The sequence below is a fragment of the Filicampus tigris genome, chromosome 17 (genome assembly GCF_054856515.1).
Source record: "Filicampus tigris isolate MCC_2025a chromosome 17, RoL_Ftig_1.0, whole genome shotgun sequence".
NCBI lineage: Eukaryota > Metazoa > Chordata > Actinopteri > Syngnathiformes > Syngnathidae > Filicampus > Filicampus tigris.
In genome coordinates, this window is record NC_141233.1 from 7980029 (window position 1) to 7992329 (window position 12301).

Sequence of the window (12301 nt, forward strand, 5' to 3'; positions counted from 1 at the left end):
ATCTTCTTTGACTGATGCGTTTCAGAGGTGATGAGATGATTTATTACCTTTTCGACATCATCTTCATCTACATCTAATAAAGATCCATCACTGTCCAGGCGTATTTTCACCTTCCCCTCTGGCAGGCTCCCTGCTTCTGTCTTCAGGAGAGTTGCTGCATGACCACAACATTAATTCATCTTATGAAAAATGTATGCCTGTCTGGTAGTTGTATCTATGAAATGAAATGAATTGCAAAAATACTGCTAAGAAAAGAGAACATTTTAAATATTTCACTCACCCAAAGAAAAACCGTCCTTGTGGACAAGCCACACCTTTTCAGTGTGGTACCAGGCTCTCTCCGATTCGATGTTTGTTTCATTCTTTGCCTGTTTATGAAGGCGACAAGTCAAGATTGAAGAGAAATAAATGGTGAAGACATAGAATGTAACACATGACTGCGTGGTTACAAATAATTGAATTGAAAAGGATCCCTGATGGAAAGGTTTAAATGCGGTAAGCACAGCAGTCGGTAGTATGAGTTGCTATCATCTTGCCTTTTGTTCATTACGCAACCCTCCTTGACAGAACCTCTTTCAAAGTGCTTTCCAGAGCAAAGAAAGGGACTTTGAACTCAGAGTCCATGAAACATATTCATTAAAAGATGTCTCAGATTAGAAAAGAGTGTTTGCATCTCACACAGAAAGCGGGTACATAAGACTTAATAAGATCTACAGAAGGAAAACATTAGTAACCATCAAAACTGCTTTAATGTGCACAGGAGGGTATGTGTTCATATAAACAGGATACTGCTACATGTAATGATGATTAAATACTGAATTATAAAAAAACACAAGGGTCTAACCTTTGCTGCCAAGTGTGATGCTTGAAGAATGGCCACTGGGTCCTCAGAAAGCTTTGGCTAGAGAAGGGAAAGAATAGAAGTCAACTGAGAAATCATTAACGGTCATTTCTGAATAGAACCATACCTGACAATAAAAAAAATGTTAAAAATTGATTCATACAGTACGCAAATCTACAGTTTCATATACGTACGTATTGTATTTATTATAAGAATTCATTATAAATCACTGTTAATAATATTATACTTCTCATTGGACTACTGTTGGTACTAAGTCCTGAATTGACTAGGAAGAGCTATTTTCATTTTATTTTATGTATCAGGTTGGTGCACAAAATTAATGTGATAATTCTTAAAGTGTAAAGTTTTTATTCCATGGCCGCTTCTAATTTTGATTCAAATGTGTATTTTCCAAAACAATACACTTTTTCTAAATACATTAAAGTGGCACGGTGGTCGACTGGTTAGCACGTCCGCCTCACAGTTCAGAGGTCGTGGTTTCGATCCCGGCCCCGGCCTCCCTGTGTGGAGTTTGCATGTTCTCCCCGTGCCTGCGTGGGTTTTCTCCGGGTACTCCGGTTTCCTCCCACATTCCAAAAACATGCTTGGTAGGTTAATTGGACACTCTAAATTGGCCCTAGGTGTGATTGTGAGTGCGGATGTTTGTTTCTCTCTGTGTGCCCTGCGATTGGCTGGCAACCAATTCAGGGTGTACACCGCCTACTGCCCGAAGACAGCTGGGATAGGCTCCAGCACTCCCCACGACCCTTGTGAGGATAAGCAGTATAGATAATGGATGGATGGATGGATAAATACATTAAAAAAAATAATAGTAGAGGTTAGCATATTGGCTTGACCCTCCACAAGCCATTCCAATTTCTCATGCGGCTCGTTTGCAAAATGAATTGCCCATCCCTGTAGACAACTATGAATTCAGACACCCAATGAGAGCCAACTCAGTAAAATGTTGCATATGTCATGCTATCCTCTAACCCAGGGGTGGGCAAGGAAATATAGCTCATTCTTTAATTCGGCCCACAGAGCATTTAAATTATTAAGACTCCAATAAGATTTGTTGTTCATTTTTGTTGTTTGCATTAATTTATTGTATCTCATTAGATAATTGGTTAAGTTCTTTATTGCAAGTAAAATTAGAATATATTAGTCATCTACACTATTTTATAAATTTTACGTTTTTTAATTATCGTACTAAACATTTGGTTGGTTATTCACGAACTATAAATTATGATAAAAGATTAGAATGACTATTTTATTGTTCAAATAAATGATTGCACATATTTTACTTTTTTTTTTTTTATCTCATCTACACAAAGATTTGCCCACCACTGATCTACATGTTATTCACTCTGATGAATACTGCAAATCACATCATTAATATGCAAGTGGAGGGACATAATATATGTGCAGCACATTCCAAATACTCATTAAAATTTTCATAATTGCCACTGGCCATGTCTTTTCAGACAATAAAGCATAAAAATCATTTCAGGCCCCAAGCATCACCCGACACTCATGTTAGGATAAAGACAGCAGTCTGCAAATAGTGTATGAAAAATAATGAACAAAACCCATGATCTCTGAGACAGAGTGAAGGGAGACCCGAGAGCTCGCAGTCACATAGTTTGTACCTGCGAGGATTTGGGTCCTCTCGCACGCTAGCCATGCAAGCATCAAAGACGACAGCAGGATGTGGAGAGCCAATGACCCACGGGAAGCAGAGAGCAGAAATAACCAGACAATGTTATCATCACATCTAATACCAGTGGGCAAAGTTTATCACCTCTGCTTCTTTTGAACAACAACAAAGCAATAAAACAGAAGTAATCAAAAGAAGAGAAGAAATGCTTGGTTTAATCTGTTAAATTCCTTTGCAGTAGCACAGATATCGTACTACCATGTTCTATTGGTTGAAGGACGTTACTAGTTCTGCTCAAGCTTCCACTGTGACATCCACCAAAAACTAACAGGGTGGCCTAGCCGCACAGATATTTGCATGCCTTACCATAATTAAAAAGGTAACATTTGGCTGTAATACATTTAAAATCATATCATGTTCATATATTATTTTAAAATGTATTTAAAATCAACCTATTTACCTATATTTATATTATTAAATGCATCATGTTTTGCGATTTATTTACAAACATCCTGTTCACTTCTCTTGAGACTGCATTCTGTTCAATACCATAAACATAAGTGAATATCTTTACATAATTTAAATATAAACACCTTTTAGAAGTACTGTAATGTCCATAATCAGAAAGCAGTGACATGTTTTTGTCTCTAATTTCACATTGTCAGGGATCCCAGTAATTAAAAAGCTTTCTGTCAGTGGAGGGTCGGGGACAACCCCATGAGTAATTTGAGCAGATATGTCCCTCTAGCTTGGCTAGCGTAGAGTATTGCGAGAGATGGCAAGACTTGGAAAATGGCAGGCGCATAGCAAACAAACTGAGGAAATGAGACCTTACATCGTTGCTAGTGATGGTGAAGATCCTTTTCAAACGCATATAATCCTCCTCAGTAGGAATGACCTCTGGGACCTGCAAGTGCAGGGCCAGCAAGTCCATGCAATAGAATGCATCCATGAAATGTGTTTTTGAATGCAGAAAATGGAAAGATGAACACACACATCAACACAAACACACCTGTTCACTCGATGTAGAATACGCCTGGAGGGGTACAATGGGTGATGGCTTGCCATTGGGGGCCACAATTGGACAAGGGGTCTCCTTTACAGAGCAGTTTAACACAACATGCACACAGACAGAAATAATGGATACATGGATGGACAATGAAGTATAGTTTTACATGTGGTTAGCATGGCTAACGGGCAAACATCCGAAGGTTCAAATCTCAGTTTGGACCTCCCTGTGTGGCATTTACACGTTCTCCCAATGCTTATGTTAACTTCAGTTCAAGTTATTATTTGGAGGACGACTTTTTACTCAAGACATATTCTAGACTAAAATAACAGTTCTTTTGAATGCAACTTTCCAATTTGAAATTTTTGTAACCCGCCTTCTGCCCAAATTTAGCCAAAATTGTTTCATTGTCAGCATGCCCTAGTTAATCTCAACCACTGCCATTCAATTATAAACAGGTGAATGGAGTAAGTGGATTTTTTTTGTAAACCTTAATACTGTACATGTCATAAGATGACAAAACCTGCATGTACACTTTCCACAATTGTTATTTTGTTTGTGATGTACAAGGAGATGCTGAGATTGAGCACTTACTAAGCATGCACATCATTTTATTGCTTTTTGCAATGTCAGGATATTGCTGCATCTGTGCGTGCGAAGCGACACGGCATCCCGGAATCAGACAATTACAGTAGGTGCACGACAACATCAGCAAAATGTTGATTGGGTGACCTGAAGTAGTTATAGAGCCAATACATAATTGACCACAGCTAAATGGTAATTAATTCAAATCAGACATCATTTGATAACATGTTCAGATGGTCTGCTAATTCAAAAAATATTCTCCTTCCAAAGCTCTGTGAGGGTTCTCCTGGCTTAGATGCAATGCTCCACTAGCAAAGAATGACACTAATGAGTCACAGCTCAGTGCCTAATTGCTTACACTTACTGACTGGATTGGGCAACGAGCACGCCATTATACCCACTGATGAGGTCTGTACTGATCATAAACAGCTTTGTGCACTCAGTGAACATTAATTCTAGAAGGCTTCATTATATAAATGCCTTTTTTGTCAGCCACAATGAATATGTTTGGAGAAAATGTTTTTGCAAAGCCGAGGAAATAATAATATAGCCACAAACTTTAAAATGGCTCATATGGGATCTATTAACAAGTCTTCCAGACTTAACTTGTTTTTGATGGGTAAATATGAGCTGTAATGTCTCAGTTATCATCACCCAGCATGCTCCACTCAGGGGTTAAGATGCAAACATGCTGTTCTTTCACTCTGTACCTCTGGTTTTTTTACTGCTAGTGGCCGAGGTTTGGGGACGAACCCTGCAGGAGGTGCCAGAGGATCTGTCTTTGGGACAGGGATGAAACCTGCAGGCCTTGCCAGAGCATTGTATTTTTGGGGAACCGGACTAGATTTTCTGGCGGGTATAAAACCAAGTGGAGGAGTCAAGAGATTCTGCTTCGGGGTGGGAATGAAGCCAGCGGGTGGGGCCAAAGGGTCAGGTTTAGGTATGAAGCCTGCAGGTGGTGTAAGGGGGTTTGTATTTGCTGGTACAGTATTTGGTGACGTGCTCTTGAGTACAGTTGTGGATGTGGAATCCTCTGTTATGTCTACACTCTCCTCCTCTCCTTCTCCCTTTCCTTTATCCTCCTCCTGCTTGAGCTCCTTTTTCATGTCTTCTTTGCGGTCTTGGTTGCGGGTGCGAGGCCGGTGCTCTTTGGTTCTTCCTCTGCCCATGAGGCTGGTCAGGCCCATGGAGATGTCATCCTTGTCCTCCTCTGAAGACTTGGTAGTTTGAAGTGCAGCGGTAGCTTTGGCCGCTTCAGACACAGCCAGCTGATTCTGCTCTTCCGTCGCCGCAGGAACAACACGCCTAACAACTCTTCTCACAACCTTCGCCACCTTTTTCCCGCCGGACTTCTGCCCCTCACCTGGAGCATCTGGACCACCCATGGCAGCGTCAGTATTGATTTCTTCTGCTGATGACGCACTTCCTGTATCTTGCCCAGGTTTAGTAACTGTCTGTGGCTGACTAGCATCTACATCAGGCTGGATGCAAATAAATCAAAACAGCCATAATGTGACAGGACACATGTGACAGGAATAAAATATCTGTTCAGTAAAATGGACTAAGTATGTTGTACATACGTATAAAGAAGTGCAGGTAAATTGAGTTGGATGAGGGGCACAATTTTGAATGTTACAATCATAAAAACTTTGTTATCAGTACAAAAATGTCTTACAGTCGCACTGTACCTAAATAGTGGAGCTTGCCACACTGAAATGTATACTTTAGCAACAAAATATTATTGTTTGTCAAATAAAGGTTGCCGGTGATGCTACAGCCACATGCAATAAACTGCTTACAGTTTGATCCATGTACTCTCCAAATCTGGGGATTTTGTTCCAAAGTGACCAGTGCTAAGCCAAACTTAACTATACTGCTTGGTATAGAGGTGTCTTTAAAAGCCTAATTAAAAGAAATGTGCATGCAATAAATCCAATACGTTCAGCAGTTTCAGTTAATTGCTTTTTCCTGGCAAACTGCTGGCTTTGGGCATCACTTAATTAAATGATTCAGGGGACAATGAAAGTGCATTTAGCCGCAACACAAATATTTATGGCATTAGCTCATCATCACTGAGTTGGCTCATAAAGAGGAGACAATTGCTTGCCAAATCCGGTTCTTCAATACTGGAGTTTTAGAAAATGTTCTTAAGTCAATTGTGATTTTATTTAAAGAAGTTACCCCATAAAAATGCTGAATGTTGCAATACGCAACTTATCCTACACCAAAGTCATCCTTAAAATATTATGTCATCCTCGTTTCAAATTCAACGTGCTGGCCAACTTCCCAGAATTGCAGAATGATAAGTAGCCTCATTTGTTTCAGTTCAGTAAATGCTTGCAAATCTGCATAATTTGAGTTCATGAGTCAAAGAATGTATGTAAAAGGCACTTACATCTGGCTTGCTCTTAACTTTAACCTACACAAGAACAATCAACACAACAGATCAAACCACAACACAGCCTTACCCAAGTAAAATATCACAATAAGTCAAGATGCTGAAATGAAATATAAAAAGGCCAAAACAAAATATCACACAGAAGAGCGAAACTTCCCTTTTGTTCCCAAAACGAAAAGCGTGATTTGTACGCCATGGTGATGGGCCAGACGTCATGAAACAAGCTGGTGGTGAGGAGAATAAATGTATGCAATGGTGACAAAACACAAAACGAGAGGAGGATATGAGCTGCGCCGTGGTGATGGGGATATTAGGAAGCACAATTCTGCACACAACGGCCCATTTACCAACTGGGCAGTGGGACCATGCAGCACTGAGGACAGAAGATATGATGAGAAAACATGATGAGATGATAGCTTAGTTTCTACCCACTGTCACGAAAACATCGTCAAAATCAATTCCGCATATGAGCCCAAATCATTAACCTCAGTCGACTCGATGCACTAGAATACAGTGTTGCTTAATCTTTCATTCCGTGTGATGCCACATAATGATACTTAAAACTCTTGTGAAACAGAATGTAGCAATGTAAACAGAATTATAATAACAACAATCATGCTTGATTGGCGAAAAGCACAACACGCATCCCCGAAACTCAAACCTTGGACGTTAAATGCCTCCAGGCCAGGCAGTACTGATAATTTGACTTTTAAAAAGGGGAACAGCATGCTGTTAAAATCTGTCCCATCAGACCAAACACCATTTAGTAAATATCCAATTTGACTATTTTGTGAAAACGCACTTTGTGGCCTTTTTTTTTCATTGAAAAGCAATGTCAATAGTGGCACAGCTACATGTTTCACTCAGCTTTCCTCAGACTGCACCTATTAATAGTTTCAACAGCAAGCGAGGCCATTCTGAGATGCCATCAGAGCCCACTGCTGAGCGGAGCACATGCACCCGTGTACTAGCAAACCACACTTTCCGGCACACACTCAGTCCACCAGAGGCCCAATCTTTTACCTTCTCTCTAGGCCTGCTTAACCTTGCAATCTCTTAACCTCCAGTCACTGAAGCAAGGGCCGAAGTAGTGGAAGAGCCGAGTCTACAAAGAGTTGACGCAGACTCCTTATGAGTGAGGGGCACGGGCATCCTGGAGGGCGGTGTCAAAGTGGCACAAGCCTGTAGTCAAAAGAGTGGGGGGCCAAGGGGTAGTAATGTGAGGAGTTGGGCGGTGAGAGAGGACAGCTGCCGGAACACAGAAATGCTATGAATAGAATTTGCGTAATGATCACACCAATACACTCCTGCTACCCTCTTCCCTGGTGACAGACCATCAAAGAGGGGTCCCCTCACTTGGATATTCAGTCTGGCTCTACCTGCCACTTGGTCGCTTCCATTTTTGGACCCATAATTGTTCATTTGTTTAATCAATTGAAACTTTCACTCATGCTGCACATTCACATAACAAGTCACATCACTTTGCAGTTGTGACCATAAGAGGGAGACATAAACAACTGTACTTATATAACGCACAACAATGAACTATTAGAATGATTGTTTCACATTTGATATAATAGAGCAAAAATGTATCTTGCCAATCAAGATTATAGTTACCACGTGGTTAATCATTGAAATTGAATCCCAATTTAATTCCAATCACAATTATTGTCTTTAAAATTAAAAAGATCAATCTAACTTCACCGTGCAATGTGGGAGGAACTTGAAGGAGGAAGTTTTTCCATTGCCGCAGTAGACTGTAGCTATTCCACACAGAAATGCAGGCATGGGTTTGACGAAGTGTGGAAGAGTTAATCCAATTTTGGAATATTCTCTTCCTCTTCCAACTCATTAAAAATGTGACCGTTACTTTGAAAGGGAAGGTCACTACATGATCGAAGCACTTAATATTGGATGTGGCATGAACAATTACAATGTTCACATACTAGAGACTCTGCCAACACATGGCCAAGTTGGTCCACCATGTACAATCTGCTAATCCTCAGAGTCAGATACTGGGACACAACACTATGTAAGCTGTTGGTTGACACATGCTTAGCGTAAAGCAAAGATTAAAAACTCATAAACCATACAAATTGATTCTGACCCAGTTCAGTCTAACTGAAGGATGAAAAATATTCACATTTTTCTGCATTAACTGGACAGAGATGCCAATATGTATATATACATATTTAGCACATGTATACTCAGATGGAAATATGCGGGGGGAATACCGATCCATCCATTTTCTATGGGTAAAATGTTGAGCCAGAATCAATAGCTAGGCTACAAATATTTTAAATGTAGGTTCCTTCATCAGTGTGTACTAATCACATCCATTATCAAAGTACCCTTTGTCAATGTTATTATATGTTTGAAAAAGGAAAGTTGACATGAATGAATGGCTGAACCCAATGTTTTTGTATTGACGGGCAAGAATAAAAAAATAAAATCTTATCAGCACGCAAACTAATGTGTTACTTTTGGGCCGAGATATTGTCAACATTGGTCATGTAATGGGAAAACGTTGAGAAAAATAGGAAATGGATGATAACATTAATGTTTTCTGTTGTATGAAGATATCTATCCCAATAACGATATATTGACAAAATATGGCTTGAACAAGTAAAACGAAATGACATGTCCAAAAAAAAAAAAAAAGCCATATTCAAATCTTGTTAAGAGCAGAGCACAGGAAAAATGACTTTTTAAGCCTCGATCATGGACTGAAATCTTTATCCTTGGAAAGTCCCGCCTCTTTCTAATCCATGCCTGGTCTAATAATCTAGTCTAGCTGGAAATGGGGATAAATGGCATCTTGGGGAGAAGATTATATGATTGCTTTTTTTTTTTTTAATGGTAAAACTGGGTCAACTTAATAACAGCGGAAGGCTAAGGTTATGAAATATGTAATAGATGATACAGATAGGGCGGCACGGTGGTCGACTGGTTAGCACGTCCGCCTCACAGTTCAGAGGTCGTGGGTTCGATCCCGGCTCCGGCCTCCCTGTGTGGAGTTTGCATGTTCTCCCCGTGCCTGCGTGGGTTTTCTCCGGGTACTCCGGTTTCCTCCCACATTCCAAAAACATGCATGGTAAGTTGATTGGATACTCTAAATTGCCCCTAGGTGTGATTGTGAGTGCGGATGTTTGTCTCTGTGTGCCCTGCGATTGGCTGGCAACCAATTCAGGGTGTCCCCCGCCTCCTGCACGCTCCAGCACGCCCCGCGACCCTTGTGAGGATAAGCGGTACAGATAATGGATGGATGGATGATACAGATAGTAAGATATAATAGAGGTTGCCATCTTGTGAGATTTTGAAATGAGATATTTTGAAATGAGAGATGAAAACAAGAAGCTGGCACACAAATACATGACCTAGTGCAGGATAAACAATGTCCTGTCAACTTGCATGAGTGGTGATACACACACCAATATTTCAGCGAAATATCTTCACTTCAGAGGTACTCTGTTGAGTTTATAAATGCAAATCTACTCACAAAAGAACATGAGTCTTTACACAGGCTTTCAGTTAGTTACAGTATAGAAGTTTTTTAAAGTGCAGTTACTAGTCTACAAGTCACTCAACATGCTAATGAAATAACAACAAGAAAAAAACAGAAATCTGCAGATGATAAATTACAAAAGTTCCATATTGTGGGGTGCCCTCCAATTAATCCTGGAAGTGTATTTAAAAAAATACAAATAAAAAAAAAAGAAAATACATTTTCTTTTTCAGGATTAGAAAATATGCATTCTTTGGAAGCTGTCAGCTGTTGTGTGGGCAATGGCTGCCACCTAATGGACAAAAGTATGCTCAGCTGGAAATATGTGGGGGGAATACCGATCCATCTATTTTCTATGGTTAAAATGTTGAGCCAGAATCAATAGCTAGGCTACAGATATTTTAAATATATGTTCCTTCATCAGTGTGTACTAATCACATCCATCATCAAATAAATTTTGATTGTTATTCCCCTCTTCATAACTGCAATTAGATCAGAGTCATAGTCATTGCTGGTTGCCTGTATGGCAGCCTCATGTCCCATCTCAAGGTCAGTCTATGCACCCAGCCAATTATTACATAACTAAACCCTCGTGAAATCACATTAAAAGTAATATCCATACATTAAGTGCAAGCCTCAAACTGTGCTACTTGGTATATATTGTCAAACTAGCTCTAATTAACCATTTCAAATTCAATTGCCGCAAATGGTACAAAACCACTATTAGATGATATTAAATAGTAAAATATTTTAACTTTGCTACCAGAGTCATATTAATACAGCGTATGTGGTATGTATCTGCTCTAGATACAGAGTCAAGATCTTATAATAACCACCTATAAATAGTGCAGCTGGTTCTAGGGCAACCTCTCAAGTACATTTTTGTAGTTTCTTCAAATTACCTGTCTGCTGATGATCATCAAGATCAACGAAATATAGGACAGAGTGAGGAGCGAATGCCAGGATCTTAATGATGCACATCGATTTAAACGACGAAATATAAACACCAGCTGGGATTGTGATAGGATGGTATCATTTTCACAATCACAGTCTGTGTGTGTCTTCATGCCAAACCATGGTCCACGGAAATGTGTGAGCGAATGATTTGATTGAATGTCGAATTGTGGATTGTTAAGAGACAAGGAATCATATTTGAAATATTATGTTATTATATTATATCCAAGGTCTGAAATATTCTTACACAGCTGCATGAACTAGTTCACTGCACGCCATTCATAAAATCAAATTGAAACATCAAATGTCGATACAATTTGTGTATTCCCAATAAGTAGTCAAGAGTCAAAGGCACCAATGTAGAAATGTTGATCGTTTTTTTTTGTTTTGTTTTTGGTTTTTTTACATGTCATAGTAAGCCCCTGTAAAAGGATTAAATTCAGGTGTACCGGCAAATAATGAGTTATGTTTGACACGCCCCTTCTTGTTACACATGATAATCCACTTAAAAAGAAGTGAATAGGCTGCCAACCAGCGACCATATGGCCCTGGACTGTAGCGTTTGGGCCGTTGTCTACTTTAGCGTCCCATTGTTTGGTATCAAAGGGGATAGGGGGGATGGGGTGGGGATTACGTATACATCAGAAGACATTCTCTTAAAACACACACACTCCTCCCCAGTGAATACAAGCACAGAAATGCATAGCCATATCTTGACAAATTCACCTCCAAGATCAAAATTATTGGATCCAAGCCTTACTTAAAGTTAAGAATTATTAGAATAGGAGAACAAGTACATGCACAATCAAATGTGGAACAGCCTTAAATAACACACTTGGACTAAGACCATGACACTCTGCTTCATATCTATCATAGTGTCACTGTCACTCTTATATCATATGAAATAAAGCCACTGTTCAACTGGCAGAAACAGATTGTGTGCTAATGTTCACAAAAATCAAGACTATTAGCCTGGAAGAAGGATAAATGTTTATTCTATGTTGCATGTTATAATGTCAACTGGAGATTAATAGTTGATTAATTAAGCGATTGCTACTTATTTCATTTTTTTTAATTGGCAACAACCCGGCAACATGCAGTGCAATACTTTGATTATCACATAATTGTTGAATTGTGATTATACAGCAATTGGTAGCAAAGCTATTGTGATAGTTAGGGCCCGATCGATATGGACTTTTGTAAGCCGATGTGATACTCATATTTGGCAGGAAAAAATTACAATCACCGATGAATCAGAAGATTAGTTTAAAAATAAAACATATGATGAAGAAAGTAGCATTTTTTGGTCCCTTTATATTCCATAAATGTATGCAAATTATAAAAAGAATGAA

The 12301-nt window shown here is 39.4% G+C and overlaps 1 protein-coding gene across 8 annotated transcripts in view; it reads right to left on the minus strand.

Moving 5' to 3' along the window:
* The window catches only part of LOC147133169 (unconventional myosin-XVIIIa-like), a 58707-nt gene that overhangs the window by 43730 nt on the left and 2676 nt on the right, over window positions 1-12301 (minus strand). For 6 of the 8 annotated variants that reach the window (XM_086012539.1, XM_086012538.1, XM_086012535.1 and 3 more), the window contains exons 3-8: window positions 3511-3594; window positions 3334-3405; window positions 2491-2517; window positions 845-901; window positions 281-368; window positions 48-154 (exon numbers count right to left, since the gene is read on the minus strand). In XM_086012539.1, the coding sequence (XP_085868665.1) occupies window positions 48-154; window positions 281-368; window positions 845-901; window positions 2491-2517; window positions 3334-3405; window positions 3511-3594 (435 nt within the window). The remainder of the gene's footprint in view (window positions 1-47; window positions 155-280; window positions 369-844; window positions 902-2490; window positions 2518-3333; window positions 3406-3510; window positions 3595-12301) is intronic. The other 2 variants (XM_086012536.1, XM_086012537.1) reach the window with 2 other exon arrangements.